Consider the following 27,003-nt stretch of genomic DNA (forward strand, 5'->3'; position numbering starts at 1 on the left):
AAAGCTGTGAAAAATTGCCCTAGTCTAATGAAAACTGAAATTACTCCACTGATTAGAATGTTAGATTCTGAGCGGAGCGGGGAAGCTAGTGGTTTTACAATGGTGTTTTTTTTTTTTTTATTCTATATACAAAATTTCTACTAGAAGGAGTGCTTTGATTTCAACATATAGTACCTTATCTTTTAGCAAATTAGATCAAAAAAGTACTTTAGGAAGGTAATTTTTCAATTTTCTTAATAGTTAATTAATGCCACAGAAAAAACTACCGAAAAATTACGAAAAACCGTTAAAAATGGGATTTTAATTTCTAACGCTTTGTTTATTGCCAGAGCAACGAATAAAAAATTATAATATTAATTCAACTAACAGGCTATAATAGTTAATAATAACAATATAAAAAATCCAGACAGATAAATCGTCTCCGCTCAGAATCGTTTTTTCTTATACAATGATATTCTATCATTGAATTCAAGTTTAATACAATACATTATACATTGACCCACTTGTAACCTACTGTACAACAGAGCGATATCTACTTACCTGCTTTTTTAAAATTATGTCGTTGTGTGTGTCTAAATTTTAGTAAAATATTATAATCAAATAAATATGATAGGTACTAAAATACAGTATGAATTGAAATGTGATGTTTCGTGATTATACTACAAAGTCTTTAATTAAAAATGCTTCATTCTCATGGCAATAAAACTAAAAGTCCGACGAGAACATGAAACTTTCATTAAACAAAAATATCAAGTTACACAGCACAATATCGACCAATTAATTTTGTATTAGGCATAGTAGGACTAAAGCATTTTTAAAGGACTAATACTTATGAAATAAGACAGATGTATTGCAATATCTTAAGTAAAATATTACCTATATAGGTTTAAATTGTTAATTAAATGTTCCAATTGTTGGTAGTATAAATCCATTAGTGATTAAACATAAATGTACTACATAAAAAAAAAAAATGTATACTTCAGTAAGTATATTATAACAGTAGGTAAGTACATATAGTAATATAATATTATGTTATAAAACAGTTATATGACGTGGTTATGGTGCGGTATCGTTATCGATTTTTCTTCACGATGAAATTTATATAAGTACTTTACTATAATATTATAAAGTTTTTAATGTGTCTGCATGATTAATTAATGATACATTAATTGTTGTTTTATTATTAAAATAAGATACTTGATATTATAATAATATAAAATAATAAATAATAATAATTTAAAATGTAATTGGAATTTATTCCGTAATAAACAATATTATTATTAAATATTGTGTTTCAACAAAAATCTATAATGGACAGTTATACAATATGAAGAGGACTAGTCATTTTTAATAAGTAAGTGAGTAAGGCCACGACCAATATTAACGTAATAACCAATTCACTCGGGTCTTTATGGCGTGATGAGCAGCAAAAAATATTCATTCATTAAATATACCATCGAAGACATACTTAAGCCCGATTATCTGTGGATGTGCACGTTATGCTGGAACATCATGGAATGCCAAAATGAATATAATTCAGATAACGCGCAAACTCGGGAGCGATTCCATTGTTATGCATAATACGCAAGTACAGGAACAATGTAATTTGTGTTTTCTATAACAAATGAAATGATTTGCGTTATGTAGTAGAACTTCCACTGTAGAAATGTTCACCTACCCTACGCACTGAACCGGTGAAAAAGTCTGTTCTCCGTTGACCTGTTTATATTACTCTGTAATCACGTTGTCGGCTGCCTTTGTCACGTAGTTATTCGTCAATCAGACGTAAATACGAAGGGGAAAGAAGTGAAAACAAAAAAACATTAGACCATTACCCACCTTAATCCAGTAGAACGCTGTCGTATTCTCACTGTAGTTTTCAAAAGCCTCAATGTTTAATCCCTTCGTGTACGGTAACAGAGAATAATAAAAAATCCCATTCACCATGTTTTCACGATTTTCCTTTCACGGACTGATTGTGTTGAGATTATTTTTATTACCTGTCGCGCTTAACCACGTTACCATAATAATGTGTAGGGAGGATTAAAATAATATGGACTCACTATTACCCTACAGGCTTACCAGATATTCAGTGTGTACCTATACTCTGCATTAGTACTTATAGCGTACTAATATAATATTTATTTGACACTGTTGTCGTAGAAAGTTGCGTTATTTGAAGTGTGTTTTTGGGAGGAAGGAGGGGCCAAAATCTAATCAATATTTTTTTTAACTATTATGTGTAAATAGTAACAGTATAGTAACAAATAAGGTTTTGTTCTTAAATACAACATTAATACGATAAATATCCAATCATGATATTTTTTATATATAAATATATTTATCGCAGAGAAATAAATAAAAAATAGAAAAATGTCTATACCAAATGTTTAGTTGAAATATTATATTAACATGTTATTATTATGATGGATATAATTATTTACATGAAATATACTCAATAAATTATTAAAACACAAAATAATATCATTATTATAATATCACAATGTACACTATACTCATTATTCACATTTTCTAATTATAAATGTTTATTGAATTTGTGTATTTGACAATAAATGTAGAAATTAGTAGTTTATCACAATCATATATTTTCTGTTTGTTCATAAAATCCTTATAATTAGTATTTATTTTCAGTTGAACATTTTACGGCATTGTGTATGAAATTATATTTATAATATTTAACATATCCACATAACTGGCCATTGAAAATAATATTGACCAATATTCTGACGTAATTTGTTCGTATTGACTAATTAACCCACTTTCGTTTATCAACCACAGTAACCATAAACACCTTATATTTCTAATAATTATATTATGTTCCATAACAATAGGTAACTTAGTACTCAATTTTACAAGGTACGTATAATCTGAATGTCTGGTGTTTCTAAAAATAATTTTTGATGAAAATTAAATATTGAGAAGAAATATATTGTATGCTCCCTCCTAAAAAAAGTTTTCAATCACTTAAGCTTAAAAAGAAAAATAATAGCAATAATATTCATCATTCATAATATTTAATAAACTTATTGTCTATGTTTTTGTTGTGAACAAGAAAATTTAAATTTTTCTACAAATTAAGTAATTTATTTTTGCTACAATTCATTTAACACCTAAATAGCGTATCAAATAATATTAAGACTGATATTATTATATAATAGTATAATACTACTTAACTGTGCAGTGTAACTAAAACTGTCGGTCCATTTTCGAGGTACCGAAATCCGTAAAATTTCCGTTGTACGATATTAAACCGTAGTCGCGTACGTCTACATAGGTAGTTGGCGCGTTACTGTCGTCGTAACTAAAATACATTCGTATATTAAATTCGTTTACCGACTAGCGATAATACAGAACAGACATACCACCTACACGTAGATGTAGCGAAATTGCATATACACAGCGCCAGCTAACAGATTTTGTTAATATAATGATTAAAATAATATAATATGATTAAGAAAATATATCGAACGTATCAACAATTATTTTTCAGACCATAGTTAATTTTTGTGTGTGTGTGCTAGATTTAACAAAGCACATTATACGTGTAATATGATAATGTTATTAATATTTTTTACCATTTCCGCTGATTTTATTTCGCTCAATAAATTTATTAGTGAAAATATTTTATCAAATAATATTCAAAAATAAAAATGTCTTAATTGGTTTTAGAATATATTATATACTGTGTTGGATATCGTATTATCTACCAGAACTCATATTTGAAAAAAATAAAAGTATCAAGACTATGGAAGCTATAAAAAATTTTATTTCTCGTTTTATTAAAATTTCACAGCAGACATTTTATCGGGAATTTAAAATTTTTAATTATTTTTTAGATATTCACTCAATAAACAATAGTATAAAAATATAAAAAAAACTTCATTTACTTGGAAAATGGTGCGAGCGTTTGAACGTTTATTATTATTATTATTTTTTTTGTTCAACTGCTGTTTTAAATTATTATTAACCTTAAAGGCTTAAACAAAGTAAAAATTAAAAATAATAATAAATATAACGTAACGTAAATAATATAATCAACGGATAATAACCACGAAGTAGGTATCTTAAATAATTATCATGATAACATGTTGTAGCTTTCAATATTAAAAAACAAAAATTAAAATTAAAGTAAAATGTATAGGTATTGTTATACAATAATTTGTAGCTTTATGACTTATTAACTACCTACCTATGTTAATTGGTGTTCAATACTAATATATTGGAAATGAACACAATCTAAAATCAGATAATAATGTGATCTGGCTTGTTGTTTTTTTTAAATAAAAGTTTAATTTACTTTGATAGATAAGCCTCAACATTTATAGTCCGTTCAAACCTATAATTTATAATATACCTAATGTATGATATCATTAAATGTAATCAACCGTAAAAGTTCAATCTATGGACTATATGTTCAATTAAATTGCATTACCAGTTATTATATCATAATACAACAGAAATAGGTAATTATATATGATATCGTTGAACTTTGTGTATGTACTCATTCTATCGAATGAAATCGCAAATCTTTTTTTGTAGTCTTTCAAACTCAGAATTTTAAGGAAACTTCTGAACCACACTACATTAAATAAAAATAATAAAACCAGATAAAAAAATTTAAAACGTGTTTAAATTTCTACGAGCTCTAAATTTTTGATTGATCATAATATGATTCTTGGTATTGTTGTTTGATCATATTAAATCGCAGTAAATCGAAATGTGTCACATCGAAGTAAAGGTCAACGAATATTGTTACAGAAAAATAAATATTATTATCAATTTAATATTAGGTACCTAATACACGTATTATATAATATTATATACCAAAATATACCTTTAAAAGAGAGTAAAAAAAAAAAAAACACAAAATATATTTTAAATTCCACTAGACAATATGCGTTCATTATAACTTTGGTTTAACAAAGCTAAATTTAAAACATATATAATATATTTTATTTGTATAAAAACTATAAAATATCCTGTATTATTATTTTATAGAGTTATTTTTTTCGTCAGAATAATTCAAATATAAAACTATATATATAACTAAATGCAATTACAAAAATTATTGGAGCAAAACTCCATTGAATATGATACAAGTGTCGATTATGTTAATTAAATGTTAATATAAACTATATTATATTTGAATTTTGAAGTACTCATAATACAAAAAAGTGATAAATAGCTACCTATGCATGTCGTTGAAGTTCAGCCTAATCTTATGCTAAAATAATGTTATAAAGAATATAATTTATTTTAAATCCCTAAAAAATTTTTGTACAAAAAAAGAATATATCATTGTAAAAATTATATTCACTTCTCTCAAAATTTTACCTAAAAACTACTGAAGTCATGATGCACATTTTATGATTTTACAATATTTTGATAGTCTTTAATCTAGAACAATAAAACAGATCTCTATACCCAATTTTCACTATAATTTAATTTTATGCAGCTATATTTTGTATAGTATTAAAATACAAATCACTTTTTAAAATATTACAATATTCGTTACAAAGATTATCAAGTTGCAATCATCTAATTGAAATTTAAATATTTAGTTTGCAACAGCAGACCTTCGTGACTAGTTCTTGTATATTTTACTGAATACCATAAGCATTTGATCCAATTTTATGCATTATTAATAACGATTTTAAATTTTTTTCTGCGCATATCAAACATTTACTAGGAAATAATAAGATTTAAAGAGCGATTATTTTTCACACAATATCCACATTTTAAAATAACATGTAAAAACTTTATACTTGAACAGATTATATCTTATTAAACTTCTTTTGAACTATTTGAATACAAATTTTAAATTTAAAAAAAACTAAAAATTGCTTTTAATTTATTTTAAAGTTGTCTTGAATAAAAAAAATAATTAATTGGATGTTTAAATTATTCAATATTAATTCTTCATCTTAAAATTTCTCCAATTAAAGCGTTTTTTTTTTTTTTTAGAATATATTGTCTCAATTGAGATAAAACAAATATAAGTTTTATTAATTTATTAAAAATTAAAATATAAAAAATATTTTATGATATCGATTGAACATTTAAATTAATTAATACTTTAATAATAATAATATTTTAGAACTATTTTAATATATTTATACTCATAATTCGAATTATAGTTATCATCCAATATTTCAATCATTAATAACACAATCATACATTCTCTCATTTTAGATTTTGAGTAGATACATATATATTTTTTTTTCGTTTAAACTTCAATATATTTTATGGTAGGAAAGTGAATCTATGGTTAGTAAAATGTTATTTTTGTTTGAAGTGGAGGTGAGGAGGTGTTGGTTCAGAAGTGAAAAATTCAAAGTATTTTTCCATATAATTGGGAAAAGCAACAAAAATAAGAAATAAACGGGATTTGTAGTTTTTTGCCATTTTCATTTTTTAGTTTTTTTTTCCGTAAATATTGATAAAACAACTTTTCAAAACGCTTGAAAATGTAACACTAAGTTCTACATAAGTCAAAGTTTTTATACTAACTATTCGAAAATATCAAAGACACATAGAAATTTGTTTGTATAAGGAATTCATATTTGGTAAAATAACCAATATTTGCAAATTGCAAACATTTGTGTAGTTAAAAATGTATACAATTTTCAAATTTTAATGACTCGTGCTTTAAAATTAAATATATCGTTTCTCATAAGTACGAAAATGCCTAATCATACTGAAACCAGACATTTTGAAACAAATTTAAACACAATTTCTGTAATGGAAATGTGTAGTTAAAATTCGGACAAAATTATATATTTCTATTGTATATTATAATAGAATTAATATTCCTACTGTAATTTATCAATTTATACTTGTACAGAAAAAAGTTTTTATCAAATGTATACACATTTTGTTTCGATACCTATTAATCATAATTATATAAAATATATGCAATTAGATGATTTATATTCGATGTTTCCATCCATAGGTACAAATACATATTTAACTAGAATCAATGTTAAATATTTAATAGTTATCTAAATTATTTATAAATATTATTTTCCTGGCTAAGAAAAACCATTAAATCGTTGTTTGTTCTCTAGGGAACTCCTTACTGTTGACCAACATTAATGTATAATTTTCCAGCTGTCAGAGGTTGTACTGTAATTTATGTTGTTGTATTTTTAAAACAATATCTAAAGTAATCATTCTCTAAAAACAGTTTATTACACCACGGTCCATTGAAATGATTAAATAATTACTCATTTTTTATTCACAAGGAGACACGTCTAATTTGTTTTTAGAATAGTATTATTTTACAAACATTATTTCTGAAATATACCTAATACCTAATACCCTAACATTAAGACGTAAGAACTCATTTGCTTCGAAGTCACCCGTAAATTGTCGTAAAATGAAAAGAGAGATATCGATCCAGTCCTTGAAGTAGGGTTTACAAAGGTCCTAAAAAATGAATGATCCAGCAAATGGTACTAAGATAATAGACAGGGTACTAAGTATTGATTCTGCTTTTACATTTCGAGAAATAATCTTTACTATAACTATGCATACAATGCAATAAACAAAAAAAGAAGCCCTTTCATTATTGCTTTTAAAAACGTGTGAGATTACACGGATAGATGATTAAAAGAGTAAAATGATCACCAAAAATTCCCTGAATAGCTTATATTCACAATATTACACTCGTATGTCATATTAACAAAACTAAATTAGATCTCAAAGAATAAATTTACAAATGAAATCAACGTGTTTGGAATTTGCGTTACTTTTTTCATCTAATTATACTATATTTTACATATTATTTGAATCACTTGCATCGATATTGAAATAATATATAAATTTAGTGTGAATTATTGTAGTTGGGTGGACATAAACAGTTCAAGAACATACATTTGTAATCATTGAAAGAACAATCGAAATGTTTTATTAGTTAATACGAATTAGGTACTTCATTGTTGAATTTGTTTAAGACTTTAAGCATAAAATATAATATAAGGAGTATGGATAATAAATTCCCAATGTTTTTAGGGGTGAAAAATTGACATATTCAGTACACTTTACATATTTTTAAAAACTTAAAACATTTATGTTTTTGCCTATTTTATTCGAAATATCAGACATATATTATATTATGTATATATTTATTATGTATCCATGTGCGAGGTGTGTCTGAATAGTTATAGTATAGATACAAAAACAAAGTAACTTTGAATATCACATTTTGAATACCATTAATTCTAGTTTTTATCTCAAAAATATGTTATGGATTTTTTTTTTTCAGTTGAAAATTACCTATAAGCCCATGTATTTTATAAAAAAAAAAAAATGTGTAGGGATTAAATATGAGATTATAACTTTTACGGCTGCTACGAGAATTTGTCATTTATTTATCATATAAAAATCATATTATAGAAAACGAGCGCTTCACTTTTAAATATTTACCCATAATAAGACACATTGTAATCAAACAACAAAGCTAAAAATATAAAAGTTTATTTTGTTTTGTTTTATTTGCGTTACCGTTACGCCTTCAAAAAAATAATCAAAATAATGAAATAATGTAATTTCAAGGAAATCGAATTGAACTTTGTTTCGTTCAAATGCTAATTGAAACGAGAATAAAATATTAAAATATGCGAAACGTTACAACGTTCTGTGACACGGTGCGATTTATTTTTGCATAGATAAAACGCGAAATTTGCACACCGATTAATGCCGGAAAAATAAAAATGTAAACCTTCCCAGTATACCTATGCGTAGATGAGAGAACACCTGCAACGTGGTTCGTTAAATATTATCGACTCGGTGGCTTCATCTGGCCGGGGAATTTTCACCAATATACAATCGACAGTTGTCAGTCGGGCAGCCGCCTCGTGCCTCTATTGTTATACCATCATACTATGCAATTCCAATCCATATTGTGTTTAATCTGCGAGTGACGGGATGGATTGAAAAACGAAAATATATTAGAAATACGTTTATAATAATATTGCATGCGTGTAAAAAAACATAAAATTAAAAAAACATACAAATAAAATAAATAAACCACAGCTACGACCATTGTTGGAGATTAACTAGGTTTACACATTAATGAATAATGGGCATTAAAAACTCCACCGAATTTTCCGAAAATAATTTAAAAAAAAAACCCCCAACAACGAAGAAGTAATCGTTTAATCGGCTTATATGCGGTACCCATACGTGGAGTGTAGCTGTCAATCCCTCGGTGTATAGATTAGAATTGTCGTTGTAATATACTATCTAAAATATACTATCTAAATATTATCGTTGTTATGAGTGACTGTAGCTTGGTCAGTTTGATAGGGCTGAAATCATATAATATGAATGCGTAAATTAATAAATTAAGCCATCAGGTGTTATGTTTATTAACACCGATGCGTTTTAGTGGCTTAGATACTAAAAAATATTGCATTTCAAAAATTCCAGGTCTATTAAAAACGAAAAATATAATATGTTTTATAATATTATATTATATAAGTACATCAATATAATAATATTATAATACATTATTATAGATACCATAATGATATTTCAATAATATACCTATACTGTCAATGCGTATTGGAAAATCAATATAGTATTACGTTCTACATGTATTTATTTTGATCATAAGTGCATTTCGAATCGAGTTGAGTTTCAAAAATACTCTCAACACCTAGATATAATATACGTAGGTACCCAATTGTCAATACAATTTTACTAGCCATTCGTTATTCGCACGTCATTTTAAATTAAATCAAATAAATAATGATTTAACGTAATATTCATCAAAAATTACAGACACATATATATATATATATATATATAGGGATAACATTTTTTTTATCATAATCACAACTAATAGTATTAAATGATATTACAAGTGATAGCACAAGAAAAGAATATCGGCAATATCTTTAACCTTACTTTGTAATAATTACAATTAATAAGATAATTATTATCTAACTCAAACTATAAGGCTACAACTCAAAATTGTGTTTCAAAATAATGAAATTATAATAAAATAGTTATGTATTTAAAAAAAAAAAAGTCTATTTAGATAGAATGATAATTAAATTATTTTTTTATAGTTAAGTGATAATTTTGTGTAAATATTATGTGTAGATTACGTAACAACTAACAACATTATAAGTTCATATTAAAACAACCATTCGATAAAATAGATGTTGTAAATTATTATCTTTAGATTTCAATCCATTAATTTAGATTAGATATTATTATATTACATTTAGAACCAAAAAGCGATCAAAATTTGTTGAAAATTATATTGCGTCAGGAACATTATATTTCTTTAACACTCTTTCTACCCAATAAAGTAATTCCAATCGTATAAGGACATTTCCATTTTTATCGTTTTCTTTTCAACCATAAAATATTTATTTTACTGTTCAGTTTTCAAACAAATATATGCCATAAAATATAAAAGAATATTGTAGAATTGAATCCTACATTATTATATTTTATTATTTCTTCGTTTTAATTATTGTTATCAAACCTAATTAGGTATGTAACATAATCTATTTAGTATAACAACCATAGAAATAATTATGAATTTTGTGTTGATCAAAACTGTCTAGAAGTTACGTATGTTATATAATTGTAAAACTCTTGGAAATAACACTAAATAAGATTTTTAATTATGATTTATTTGGGTCTAATTTCGTTCCACTGGTAGCATAAATCTAAATTTATGTTATGACTTATTAAAAAAAAAAAAAAAAATGTTTTTCTTTAGATAATAGGAACCCTTTGGGATGCGATTTAAATGTCCTTTTTAAATGTGGATGCCAGAAAAATAAACTATAAATCTAACCACATAATATTTATGTTTTTTTTAAAACAAAAACAAACTAGTGAAATAATGATATTTAACGAACAATATTGTGAAAAAAAATAAAAAAAACTACAATTAAATTAATTCCCAGTAACGTGTTGTCATTTTGCTTAAATAATTTATTTTGCTTTAAGAAAAAGATACATTTCCGTTTCTTATCAAAATACTTAGACTTCAAATAAAAGTGAACATATTTTTTTTAAATTAATTCTTCTTCATGCATGAAGCATGGATGTGAAATCATTTAAATTCAACGTAAATAATTATTTATCATCCATTCATCAACGCATTTAATAAAATCATTATCTATGTGAGTTAGTTCATTTTTTGATGAATGTGAATGCATTTTTACATTCAAACCCTTTATTATAGTTATTTTGAGATACTAGACAACAATATGTAAAAATAAAATTTCCAATATTATTATTATTATGATATCCAATATCGCCCAGTCAAATAGTCAGACAGTCAGTAATTAACTGATTAATAAAGAAATAAAAATAAGTAAATTATCGTTAATTTTGAATTATTTAGATTCTATTTAATGTTCTCCACATTCTCGAATGATTAAATTATTAAGATAAAAATGAATCAACACGATAATCAAAACATTATAAATATGTGATTAGGTACCATGAATGTAGGTACCATGAATGGTGATTGGTGAATATTTTACATAGATTCAAATCCAAGACAATATTTATTTAAATATCCCAATAATGTGTTAATATAATATAGTATGTGTTTTTTAAATTATATATTACGTATATATTATAGCAAATAATAATTTACGAATATATATAACTAATGAACGAATCGATTGAAATGTAAATAATATTACTGTAGAAGTAAGGTACCTATTTTATTGTTATATATTTATGTAATATTATTCATTCATATATTAAAATATAATATTATACAGGTTACGCATACGGGGTTGTGTATGCATTGTGCAAAACTAATGTGATGATGAGTGAATTCTTTTATTTTTAATTCAATGAGTACATTCCGTTTAAAACAAAATTTAATGTTCCAAATAGGTACTATATTATTATATTTTTGCATGTTTAGTTCAACACGAGTTCCCAACAGTACAACTTTCCGTCATCAAAAAAACTTTATTAAAAATATTTACTTCACCTATTTAAGTTATATTAAACAGTGTTTAATGTAAACTTTTTGTGACTAATTCATACATAATATATTATGGTAAGTTATGTGTAATTTTTTTAGTAATTTAATATATATATTAATTATATTAATAAAAGGTGAACCATGTTATAATTATTGGTAATAATATAGTATTTTGTATTTTTTACATATATCCTCACTACAATTACTTTAACAATGAATATCGAGTTCATAATAAATTACCTGATACATTATACTCAAAAATATAGTCAATTTATCTGCACTTTAACACTATTATTAATACCCTTGACGTAATTATGTTTAAAGTGAGCATGCATGGCAATATAACCGTTTGAGTGTTTCCGTTTGAAACTGAATTCCGTTTTATGTAGATTTAGTTTTCAGTACTTTTCACTCTTCACTTTTCATATTATAATATAACTGGAATGTATATTAAGTAATTATATAAAACGCGTATACATAATAGCTCTGAATATTCTCTTTTAAAAATATGACCTATTAACATATTATTTAAACTTAGGAAAAAGTTCCCGGCTTTTATAATATAAACCATGTTAAAGCTAAATGCTAATGTATTCCTAAAATGTTGTGAGTCTAACAATTTATACTTGAAAAGTGCTCCACATCGTATATAGGTACAATCTGCCAATATAGTATTAAAATATACATTATACATTATATAATTCATTTTACTTCCAAATTTATTTTATTGTTTTAATACATCTACTCATCAATATTAATTGTGCCGAGGCTCTATACTGCGAAACGTAAACGAACAAAATTAAAAGGTCAGATAGACCATTTGTTTAGGTAAACAATACTTAAATTAAATATGGGACCATCTCGGGGAGCAAAAAATAGTTTGTTCAGTGTGAGAACAGTCGACCGTTTCTCCCGGAATCCAACACCAATCACCTGGCGTGAATCCAGAGTCGTCCGTAATTTATTTTTATCTTTGAAATATACCACAAACACAAATAAACCAAAGCCCGGAGCGTTTTGAGCACATGTCGAAAGTAACTCGCGATCATCGACTGTGATGTGTACATTGTCGAATAATAACATCTTCCCATAATCGTATCACTCGTCACTATATTATTATTATTACTGTCATCGTTCGCCGTAAACGTACGAGACACGTTTAAAGTGCGAAACGAAATACAAATTCGTATCAATTGGACGTGATATATATATATATATATAATATATATACAACGGAAAACAGCGATAAGGGCAAACGGAGGAGGAAAAAAAATACAACACGACACGACAATAAGCACTCACACAAACACATGGTCGAACGTAACACGTAATTGCGTCGTACAGTGTAAGGCGTACCTCTGATGTGTGGGGTGTGTGTGTGCATGTGGGTGGGTCGGAAGAGGTATATAACGACGACATCGACGACGACAGTCACTCGAGCAGTCGACCCGCAGAGTAATAATTGACAGCGGTGTCGATAGTGCGTTCGAAGTGGGTGCGATGGCTGAGAGCGGATGTATGGAATGTACACATCCGGTTCGGGTGGCATTAAAGGGTGCGTCTTTTCACAAACGGAAATACCCCCATCCGGCGGCGGCGGTGGCTATTTCAAACGTTGGCCGCCCGACCCCTACCACTACCACTTCACCGTCATAACCACCGCCGTACCGAACGCCGCCGTCGTAAACGCGCACAGGACGCACACCAATTCGACGGCGGTGGCAATGGAACTTACTCGGAACAGCAGCAGCAGCAGTAGCAGCATCAGCCGCCGCCACCACCACCACCACCGCCGACGCCGCCACCGCCGCCGCCTGCGGTTGTCAAGGCGACGGCTTGAGAAAGGTGCCGAAATCGCTTCGCTCTCGTTTTTCGCCCCGGGTCCAGTAGCTCGTCACGCGTGAGCATCGCACCACACGGTCGTCGCGTAAACACACGTGGTCGTGTCTCGTGGTCTAAGCCACTTCGGTCGCGTGTCATTCACGCCCACCCGTACAAGCGTACATGTGGTGGCCGTCCTGGTTTCGAGTGGCCTTCGCCCTCCTCCTGCTGATGTGCTGCTGCGGCCGGTATCCACCGTCGTCGCGGTGGCCGTCCGTCGGTCGGGCAGACGCCTCGGCTGTCCGGTCCGGAGGTGGTGGTGGTGAAAAAGACCGCAGTGGGGCCAGCGGTGGTGCGGTCGGCGGTGGCCGATGGAAGCACAAGGGCGTAGGCGTCGGACTCGGCGGTGGTGGCGGCCGCTCGTCGCACCGCCGGCCGAGTGCCGGTGACAGACGGCCCGAGATGGCCTTGAACGTGGGCATGCTGATGCCAAAAACCAGCTTTGGGGTTCGAGGTTATCTACGTGCCATACACGATGCCATCCAGGGCATCAATAAGGCGTACAAGAAGAACCATTCGACCAACTTCAGCAAGATCTACGACTTCGAGGAGCGAAATGTCAGGTCCCAGATGATGTCCCTCACTCCCAGTCCTACAGGTCGGTACGATTCAATAGTCTTATGATGTCGTATGATTATAGGAAGATAGTTCAGATACCAATAGTTCAGTGGTGGATCTGAAGCTAATTTTATTAGGCGGTAGACCAAATATTGATTTTACCATACTATACAGACTCACATTTTTCTACGTATGTTTTTCTACTTTTTAATAATTTCGACAATAATGGAAGATCCGTTACTTAGTGCCTTGTGGAATGAGATATTATTCTCTATTATAGGTATACATCAGAAAAAGTTAAACTGCTGTTAAAATATTTGAAATATAATAACAAATAACAATACATTTGTTATGTATGAATGTATGATAGTAATTAACCATACTTAACCAGAAAGCAATTTTGGTATTAAATGGCAGGTGCCATGTGGTTAACCGTTTGGAGACAGCTGTCAACAATAGAGCAACAGACGTCAAAATTGATAACATGTTTCAAAAACCATAATCAATTAGGTAGAAAAAAAAACTTATAAAATTGGTAACATTAATAGTATCTTTTTTACCGGTAAAATTAAACTTTGAACATTTACCGAATTCACATCTTTAGTCAAAATACTCTACATTTAGCAAAATTTCATAAATTATATTATTAAGATGCCTTAGTAATTCGATTTGGACCATGGAGGGATGGCGATCGCCACGTCCCACCACCCGCTCCCCTATAATCCAACACTGCTTTAATCGCCACCCCACTAATATATTATTTATATGCAGTTGTACGTGGATTTAGGATTCATCAATGGGAGCGACGAGGATTTATGAATATTATTGTCGACATATTGTTTACACAGTCGCATAATATTATAAACATCGTGCAGGGATCTCCGTTAAGCACGGATTCGCATTCCGCTTACGACATTGTACTCGCGACGAACTCACGATCCGCTCAGGACATCCCACCTCAAACACCCCCCCCCCCCCCCCCCCGCCCACCATTGTTACTGATTACACCGGAAATGCGAATTTAATCTGCAATCGTCATTCAACGCGTGGTATTTGTACTCTTATTGCGGTCCTGCTTGTTATGCTCATGTATCGCGACGTCGTCGGAAATTATGATATTATATTAATATTACGAGACGATGCGTAGTAGGTACTAAAATCAAATACAAAATGTTATCTTTCTATAATATTATTACAGCCGACGCCTTAATACGCCCTTAATCCGGCCCGACGGGAATTCGTAAGAGTCCTTCACCCAAGAGATCGTAACAAGCTTCGATTCTGTAGTACAACATATTATATATATATATATATGTATTATATGTGTGTGTGTACTGTTGTGTATATTATTGTGGATCACGCGTTCAAAGCGTTAGACGATAATTTTTAATACAATTATTCGTCTAATCCACATCGTTATTAATTACAATCGACGGTTTGAAATATTTATGTGCAATGACAGTTTTATCTGTTTGCTCGTGTGCCACCATCGCCGTTTCAGTACGGTTGAACTATAATCGCGATGAACGCAAAAACTAATGCAATTATTTAATTTAATATTGTGGCGCACACACGCCCACGCGGTCTATACGTGATCTGATGTCTGATTATTAGCCTTATACGCATTAACATAATATCACTGTAATTTATCATCGGCGGGCAGGTTATTAGTCATTAGATATACGACATAACAGAACCGCTCCACATATGGATGTTAAATGATACTTACGAGCCAAAATCAATATTTTTAACCTGTAGAAACGTATTAGCGTATCTAGTAGTTATATATGAAAGCAAATAATATAATATTTCAACATGCTAATTTTAAAACAAACGTGAGTAAATTTATATATAGGTAGGTATTAAAATGCGATTTTATGCTAATTTCCCATATAAGGATCGCAGCTGCAGTTATGTGTCAACGGTTTATATTTTGTTTTTTTCAGTTAACATAAAAAGTTGTATATTATAATATAAAAGGCTTCCACTTTTATAAATGTAAAAACGACAATTAATACGATTTTCTATATAAAATAATGTAATCGTAGTCTGTTTTTTCTGTGTGCGGTAGCGAAATATTATAACGGACCAGCACGTAACATAATTACAGCCATTAGAATGTAGACATTTTCACGCATAGGTACCCTACAACAATAGTACAATACATTTCAGGTTGATTGAAAAGTGATTAAATCGAACTGCAATAGTACAAATACAGTACACTAACTGCGAAATTCAAAATCATCAACACAAGCTGACGAAATCACTCCTCTTTTTCACTGATCTTATAGTCATAACAACAGCTGTTCCATTGTATTGCTAAAGATTTATTAACAACTATCGAATTTTTATTTGCAGTAAGATAAATTAAATAAAAAATTGTTTGATGCAATTGGATTTTAATTAATTTGGTTTAGGCACAATGCAATTGTTTTTCCTGAATTAGCTATTGCTTTTTAACTGAATACATAAATTGTTATAAATTATAATACGGTTGTATCTTATCGTAACTACAAATAGGTAGGTAATTTAAATAGTTTACAGATATGATTACCAAGTTAGATTCATTAAAATTATATTTAATTTATATCTTCCTATTAATTTTTTAAAAAATATGTACCTTTAGTCAATCATCAACATAATATTGTGTACATAGTATTTTAAATAATTTTTTTCAATATAATATTTTTTTTTAAATCTTTATTATTCACATAATATGACAAATATAATATATAACATAATTTTATTCTGTAGCGTTATAAAAATAAGAGTTCATCCTGCTATATTTGTGCAAAATACAAAATATGATAAACTTGTTTTTTTAAATTATACTCAGACCTTGCTAAGAGATTAAAAATAGATAACAAATATTGTATTGTATTGTACCCACCTTTATTATGGAATATTATACGAGACTTCTTATATAAATATTGATACCTAACATCACAAGATCATATTATTGTGCAGTGTACACTGTACACGTTATATAATCAAACAAAATATTATATTTCCATTAAATTTATCGGAAACCTGGTATTGAAATTGTCCATAATAATATATTATCATTATATGATACTGTGCTTATTTGTACAAAAGCACCTAATGAATATTTATAATAATAATACGCAATATAACTAATTATTATACAGCTAGGTAGTATAAATTATATTATTCAATTTTAAAGCAAGATAAAATTCGCTACCAGAAACTACCGTAAAGTTGAATATTGACAAATGTTTACTGCTTCAAGAGGTAAAGGCTGACGACAGACACAATGCTAAAAAAACAACGGTTATACATCATTGTAAAACCAATGCTTTCATCGCTCATATTATATACGCTCCAAAACTAATAAGAAAAGTTACATTTTTGAATAATTCAACTACCTACATATTTTGAAATGTGTTCTTTTATGCCATCGGTAGTGTAACGAACAATTTGAACACCAAAAACTTTCGACGAGATAATTTATTTAAATTTTAGTTCGAGGTTTCCGTGAAAATCCCTCGCAGAAATATCTGTATATAAAGTTTAAATTAGATATCGGCTACATTTCGGGCTTTGATGAACTCAAGCTTTCCGACATAGCCGATAACAACAAACCATGCATAAAATGTAAAGTCCATAGGGAAATCCCCATGGAATTCGTTCCGAATGATAGTCATAGTGGAGTCACATATAACGCATTGGGGCCTAGTCAAATGTTAGCTAAGGCTATATTGTTCTGAGTACTTGTGACCAGCTAGACCATCACAACTTGCGAGTTTATTACACGAACGCATATCTATAGTGATAAATAACTAAGTTCTTGTAATCTTGTCGTTTTTCTAATGGACACCGATAATTTGTTGAACTAGCCTTTAACTACATTGGTTATTATAATTTATTTTTACTCCTATAATATTTCGATTCTTTTGTAATAAACCGTGAAAAGTAATAAAAAGTATTAACAAAAAATTCCAAACAAATTAATATTTATAATAGTATATAGGTAACTAATAAGTTAGGTCCTAAGTGATACACTATATCACTACATAATGTATATTATATAATTACATTTATTATTTTGTATCCCAATTTCCTAATCCATATATATTGTATGTGCATTTAAGGTATAGTCACATGACGAGTCTTCATATTTTATTATATAAACATGTAATCATGTTAATTTACTATATTATTTACTACCAATAATAGTCCATAATAATAGGTTAAAGTTATGACTTATGGGAACAATGATGATTAAAAACATTATCGATCGAGTATAGGTAACTATAGTAGAAATAAATAGTTTTTAGTTTAATTTTCTCTATACTATTAAACTTAATAAATAAAAACAAATATTTTTTTTTATCATTAATATTTTTTTTTTATATATTATGTACATTGTACATACATGCTTTATAGGATAAACTACAACCTCATTATTTAAAAAAAAAAAAAAGCATAATGTGTTTAAAAACTCAAAAGAGTGCATGGTTTTCATATACTTCAAGTAAAAACATTATATATTATCGATGATTTAAAATTGAAGTAACTGTTTGTAAAGAAGTTTGATTCCAAAAAAATATTTATTAACTGGGTAGATACTTCAAAATATTTTGATTAAATATAACTTTTAATTGATTCGTAATTATTCTGTAGGCATCCATTTCTTAGCGTTAAAATTACTTTTTTTTATAGATTAATACTTTATATGCAGTTAATAACGTTATAACTAAGACAATGCATAATAATACATTATGTACAGTGTAGGTACATTAACGTTACATTCTATCTTCAAACATTCTTGTGTTAAAAATTAAAATCAATTATTAAATACGAAAAAATTATCTTCGGTTTTCATATTATTAATGGCATTCAAAGATTCAGTTACTAAAATAATCACGAATAGTTAATGTTTACAAGCGAAATGATCATAAATTTAAATAAGTTGGTAAACAATGGTTTACTTCTATTCTACTACTAATCCATATTTTCTTGTCAGTATATAGTACAAACTTTGTTAAACAGTATTAGATATTGTATGCAATTTAAACATGGTACAATTCATACGAACACTCGATTTTAATAATTGTCTGTCGGTAAATAGAAGATTTGCTCGATAAAATTTTATATTGTGAGAAATATTTAACGTTCATGTGGCCTAAAATATTTTTCAAAGAAATGATACAATACTATTTCATGTTCCCATTGTTTATACTTAATAGTGACGTTGATTTAGATAAACATAATCAATCACGATATTATTTTAATTGTGTGATATAGACACGTCATGAGATAAATTATAGAAGGTAGGTACTGTGGTAAAATAAAACTGCAGTCAACATTGTTTATCGAATATCCATATTATTTATGATTGGTTTTTTACTTCGTTTTATACATTTTACAAAGTATCTATAGAATATCAACCGATATGGTGGCTATATGTACACTGATTTTATATAATATTTAAACATTTAAACACCGTCGCTCAAAATCACCCTGTTGTGCGACATTTATGTTATACTCATATCAGTTATAATATGTTTTATCATAATACCTACTGCATCGGTGTTATATTTGAATATCACATATATACTTTCAAAGTTATTCATACGCGTTTACAATTATTAGTGATAGAAGCACGTATTCACGGAGATCGTGCATATCCTACCTATTAATCTTGTATGATAAATTCTAAGGAAATCAGGGCGTGTTTAGTATTACATTTAGTGTCAACCGGCTTTTCGGAAAGCCAACTAATTATGTACCTACATTATAATACGTAGTAGTTGTATACCTACTTGCAATTATTATATTATCCCTAAAACCACTTAATTATGCAAATAGTTGAAATTCTAAAGCTCGAGGTTACCATATTTTACTGTGGGAATTACACGATTTAATACCTAGTATTATTAAATTGTTATTCATTTAAGAATTTATTAAAATTAAAATAAAATAAAAATAATTGGAATGCAAATTATTATTTAAACAGCCGTCCGATGGACACAAAACATACATTACACACATTGATTATAATTTATTAAAATAACAAATTTAGGTAGGTGTTTTCATTAATGAACCATTAATTAACGACTAGAACTTGAAACTGTTGAATGTATGTATAGTAGAAAGAAGCCAAGAGTAAGCTCTAGGCCGAATCACACAATTGATTTTCCGCATTATTTTCTATATTAAAACTATAGCAATGCGATGATTTGTATGAATAATATTGGATAAAATACTTGTCAGAAGTAAAAAGATCTTTTTATTACGATGGATGAAAATTGTCTCAGTGAATATAATAATATATTATGTGTTTAGAAATATTAAAACGAATGTGAAGAAATTGATTTTTATACATCTTAAAATAATGTTGTTCGAGAGTTTTCCACGATGCAACATTCAACTCGATAAAGTAATTTTTAGCACCGTACATTTTGTTCTGCAAGTAATTTCCATCTTCGTTCCCCTCAATTACCACTCTTTTATAAGAGGATCACAAGGCATGGCGTAGTAATTGTAGAGGGCCCTTAAGGATTTTTTTTTTGAAAGAAGATTTTTTTTAAATAAAAAATTACTCGGGGTGGCGATGTGACGTAACCATTTTTTAATCGCGTATAGCAAACTCTTGGCAATAATAATCTTTGTTAATGCTGAAAACCACTCGGATTTAAAACTACAAAGAAAAATGCATTGATCATCTTAGATTCTTTATAAAGTAATTTATTTTTTATTTTTTTACAATGTTCCTATACCTATACCTATTATAATAATTATAATAATAATATTACAATAGAAAACTGTAAGTCATTTGATTTCTTTTTACCATCATATAATTATGTAAGTCATTAATTTTTAAGATTTTCTTCAACACATAATTTATTTAAAAAATATATTTGCATTAAAAATAACAATATTTTTTATTTCATATAGCTGTATGTTTTATAAATATAAAATGTATAAGCATTGTTTTTTTTTTTATTATTTATTACACATTTAACAGTAAATGTTCTATTTAAATCATCGCGATTTATTACTTTAAGAAATTATAAATAATTATTAATATCCTTAAATTGAATACTAAGTATAATATCTTTGTCTTCTATGTGTTCAGCAGATAAATCATCAGATTATAATATTTTAAATTAAATTAAATTCTCTTTTAAAATATTGAATAGATTTTTTTTTAGTTGAACATTATGTCTAGTTAATGCAATATAAATAAATGCAGAATTCAATTAAAAATGATTAGTAGTTTGGTAAAATTTACAACTCTTCTACCAATGAAAAATATTTCAATACCTACTTACCTAGGCATATATTTTTAAAATGTATGCATTCAAATATTAGTAAAACTTATTAGTGACATAATATGTCATTAATATATTAGTAAATATTTAATTTCTATTTTAAAATGTAAGTACCAAATTCAATTCCTGTTCAAAATATTATACTTATAGTGTATTATGAAATATACAGCTTAAGTTATAAAAATGTCTGTATTATTAAAAATATACTATAACAATGTATTTTTATTGCTGTTTTAGTATTAAAAGTTTGAGGTACCTAAAAAAAATTATTCAAGATCCAGTTGGAGTCAAAGTATACATTATTATTTAAGTAAAAGAAAAAAAGCACCGTACCTATAATGCGTAATAATTATAACACCAATATAAAATGACTGAAATTATTATTAATAAATGCGGATTAGTTCTCAAAATATGTGAACGTCTACTAACTGTGAACATTTGAAAAGTTATCAAAAATTATTGATAATACGTTATTTGTATGAGAGTATCATTGCGTATTACGATAATAATGCGAGTCCGTTGTCTGAAATGAAACAGCCAGAGTTTAAAATAATAAAAATTATGAATGACGGTGAAAATTGAGACTAAATAACAATAAAAAAAAAAGTTATATATATATATATATATATAATATGAATCTATATAGAACAAAGGGTGACAACAAAAACGGTCCGTTTAAGTATTCTAATTTATTCTTCGGCATTAAAATGAAGAATTGCACACCACTTTTTGAGAGACGACGCGACAAGGCTTTCAGGTAAGAGAGTAGGTATCTGTGGATTTTTTAATAATTTGCCACGGTCCAAAACGGATTTCCCCTGTTTATATTACGGGAATGAAAGACTATGGGGTGCTTTATAACATGAATATCGTCATAATGCCATCGCATAAACAGTGAACACTGCAGTAATGACATTCCAGATTAATATTCTTTATGTAGTGATACTAACGTGGCTAATGATAAAATGTAAAGTAGTATTATTATATAATGTGGTGGTGTTCTCATTGTTAACATTAGTTTTGTTTTAATGATAATATAATAAACACAAAGTGGACGTCAGTGGGAAGTGGACGATTCAAATTATCAGATGGTGAAATTTTATCTCGATTATTGTATAATATGCAGTGATACTTTTACAGTTGTTTCAAAACGTCGTATAGATCCTAACGATCCAAAAATTAAATATAATGTACAAATTATGTCTGAATAAAATATAGAATTTAATCGAACAGAATTTGCCTAGAAAATTATTTTTATTATAATGTCCTAATAATTTTTAGTTAATAATCTACGCATTAATGAAATTAACAGTAAAAAAAAATAAAAAATAAAGGGGACCACTAAATTCATCAAAGTATTACTGAATTAATGTAAGTAATAAATAATAGTTAGGTAATAAAACATAAATATAATATTATTATCAGTTTTGGTGTGTAATTACATAAAATATTTAATAAACAAAACAGTATTTACATTTCGATTGCATTTGATTAATTATGTTCGTAAATTGAATCCATAACTAACGAGAATATATTAACCACACATAATAATATTATTTATAATCTACATTACCTATATTATTTAATGAGCATAATAATATTTTAAGCAGTTAAATAATTATACTATTCCGAGAACAATTAATAGTCATTCACATTAAAACCAATATTTTGTCATACAGTAAGTAACACAATCAAAACCAAACCATCTGTTTTTTCTTCCACTATATACAATTATGCAAACATCACCAAAGTTTTTGAATTTTGATTAATATTAAGACGTATGTTTTTCATTTACCATAGATACCTGAATATTGAATAATAATAATCTACTAAGTTTGCATCTCGTAAATGTTTCAATTATTCTGTTATAAATATATACCTATATGAATACAAGAGCTAAGGCTTGAGAAATATTTTAGTCACATTTCCATACAGCAATAATAATTGTAGTTTTAGAGACATGTAATACGATTAAAATTTTGAAAACATCAGAAATACTGAAAATTTTACTTATAAATACTATAAATAAAAAATCGTACCTTGTTTAATCAATGAATAAAACCAGAGTAAGACAATTAATATATTGATTGTTAATAATTCTAAAAGAAAAATGTATTAAACCAGCTAATAAATAAATCATAGCTAATATTTACTTAAATAACGTTTTAATTATTTTAACAATATCATAAGTAGATACATAAATTTTACCAAAAAATACTTATGGTGTTGATTATTAGATATTATAGACACATTTTTCGATTTAAATAATTTATCGACTTCGTAGTCACACACATAATAATCAATAACCATATTATTATATTATTACAAATAAAAAAATCAAAATCATGCATATATGGGACTGGATAGTCATAATTCCAAACACGTTTCCAAATCTCCGTTAAGATTTTTAAACTGATTTGAAGTTTGAACACTATTATTTAGATTGTTTAGAACGTTATTTATTCTCATTTCTAAATGTTTCATTATTGTATTTAATATTTTAATAAAATGTACAATAACACGTAGAATTATGTACTAGATGTTCATAAAATAAATTACAAACTGTAGGGAGATAAGAAATACACATAGACACACTATAGGACGATGCTATTTTTGAAAATTAAAATAATTAAATATATCATTAGGTATTGATATTATTTCAATATTAGACGTGATTCTGAAATCCGTGGACTGACAAACAAGGGAAATAATTAATATAATGGCTGATTAAATTCTAAAATAAGTGCAATCATTTAATTTACTGGGTTGAAACAGAATAAATTGTTCATTGTAAGATCTGTTGCATACTCCTGTCAAACTGTACCAATTACAGTAAAAAGTCATCACGTATATGTAAGTATTAAATCATTTATTTTGTCTGTTTGTCTGCTGTATTAAAAACTTTCAGAGTTAAATCATATGAACTATTATCTACAGATGTTTTATAGGTAGAAAATTATTAATGAATTTATTAAAATTCAATTGTAGATGCTTTCCGGCGTATTGTATTTGTCCATACAACTATACAAGTGCAAAAACCAAATAAAATATCAATATTTAACAGAATTGACAGTAAATCATCGAGAAAATATGTAATTTCATTATGGTTTTATAAAGGAGCGTTGTATGAGTATTTCTAATTTATATTTCTAATTACAGCTGTAACATATCTGTACCTATACGAATAATTCTGAATTGTATATTATGTACAAAAAATCAAACATGTTTATTGAGAATTATTTTATGTCAAAACGAAATGTGAATATCAACAACAATATGAACTCTGAATTTATCGAAAAACACAAAAAAAAACATTTTCCATGAATATGCTTTTTATATTTGCAGAATATTTTGAATAAAAACATTTTTGTTACACAAAATAATCATTTCAGATTCGAAGAAACGATATGGTTTACATTGACATTTAGCTTGGTATTTTTTTTTCGTTATGTCGGCAGTGATCATGTTTGAAGCGAAAAAAAAAAATGATAATCAAATAAAAAAAAAAGCTAAACATAGTCCATTATTCAGATTGTAAATTGGGTACGATGTTAGTTTAAAAATGTTATAAGTAATTGGAATTTCTTAAAAGTTTTTCGAATAATACGAAATAACAGTGACATTTTAGCAAGCATACAACTGTTTAGAAACAAAATAGGTACCTGTTAGTATCATACTAGTTTAATAACATGATTATGTAGAGAAATCTCTATGACTACCCATCGGGTACCTATTCTGGAGAATTTATCAAGCATACAATATTAGAACGCATACGGAAATATATTTTATTTCAAATGATATTATAATATTTTGATGTTTCGTGGTATAATATAAAATTATTATGATTTTTAATTAGTGTAAAATAATATATTTATGTTAATTTCATGAAATGAATAATCATTAAAAGGATATTAAAACTAATTTGAAATTATTTGTGTATTTACATGTAATGTGCATCTGTCTTATCAATATCTAGATAGTTAAACCCTAAACTACTGTTTACATCTCTGTTCAAACAAAATAAGCGAAATGTAATTTTACATGAAAGTTGAATAAATATTCAAATTTCGGAATATTACATGTTTTTATTATATTTTTACTAATTGAATAAATCGGCTTCGCTTGTGGAAAATATAAAAATAAGAATCGTGAAATGGTAAAAATGGCTTACCAAGAAACTGGCACATTGAAATATATGTGTGCCCTCCCCTCCACACCGATTGCCATCAATGATAATAGGCCATAGAGTGACGCTAAGACATCATTATGGGGGAGGTATATTTTGAACAGCACTGACACGAACAAATTGCAGAATTATTCAAATGTTTCGTCGAAAAAATGGAAAAACGATATACAATGTATGTTTTCCCTTACCTTACATTGCCCAAAAATGGAAAAAGATGACGCAGTGATACTTTGTGGAGAGTCATGTATTTGCAAATACTTCGTACAAAAAATCGTGATAATCAACAAAAGTTTCACCGGAAAAGTAGAATAACGAAATATAATGTGTGCTCTCCCCTCTCTTCGACCGTAAAAAAATGTAAAAATGAGCAGTGTATTAGGACACTCTGTCGGGTGTTGGGAACATTTTAACGAAACAAAATAATTGTAAAAAAGATCAATAATACAAAATATTATCTATTCTTTTAATAAATAAATGAGGATAAGTCATATTGTTTAACTATATAGGAACCTATATCTTTAAACACGATATTATTTAAAAACCTGTCTTAATTAAACACTTTCTTTATACATCTTATTTAATATATATTTTTTTATGTTTTACAATATTTTCATTTATATGCATTTTATCAAATCTTTATTTGATTAGTAGATATGTTTTCTTTTTTAATTCTTTGGTCCATTTCAATATACATTTTTCTCGTATGTCCTTTTTATTTAAAACCATGTGGTTATACAAAAAATATCAATGAATTTCTTCCAAATTTCACTAAATATTTTTTTAAAGATTCAAAAGTAAAGATTGTAAACCCGTAATGAATATTGAATAATGATACAGCCGTTTGATATTTTATGAACTCGTCAAATAAATTATAAATATTGACCCTATATCCCTAGGGGATATCACACAAAAAATATTTTACTACTTGGGTAGGTAGTTAATATTAGTTTGATAAATACCAAAGCCCCTTTTCTTTTACAACTTTTATTTTCATCGAAAATAAACTTAAAACAATGTTTAAAGGAATGTGTAAATTTTGAAATTTGTAAAGAACTTATTAATTTAAATTCACTTAAAACGTATAA

At 27.7% G+C, this 27,003-nt stretch overlaps 1 protein-coding gene across 5 annotated transcripts in view; it reads left to right on the forward strand.

Annotated features, from left to right (window-relative positions):
• The window catches only part of LOC100167874 (glutamate receptor ionotropic, NMDA 2B), a 190,643-nt gene that overhangs the window by 110,406 nt on the left and 53,234 nt on the right, over positions 1–27,003 (forward strand). The window contains exon 1 of one of the 5 annotated variants that reach the window (XM_001943650.5): positions 12,600–14,474. The exons of the other annotated variants lie outside the window; for them this stretch is intronic. Within the exon in view, the coding sequence (XP_001943685.4) occupies positions 14,000–14,474 (475 nt within the window). The 5' untranslated portion in view covers positions 12,600–13,999. Of the gene's footprint in view, positions 1–12,599; positions 14,475–27,003 lie in introns of those variants that run through there. 5 annotated transcript variants of the gene reach the window in all.

The sequence above is a fragment of the Acyrthosiphon pisum genome, chromosome A2 (genome assembly GCF_005508785.2).
Source record: "Acyrthosiphon pisum isolate AL4f chromosome A2, pea_aphid_22Mar2018_4r6ur, whole genome shotgun sequence".
NCBI lineage: Eukaryota > Metazoa > Arthropoda > Insecta > Hemiptera > Aphididae > Acyrthosiphon > Acyrthosiphon pisum.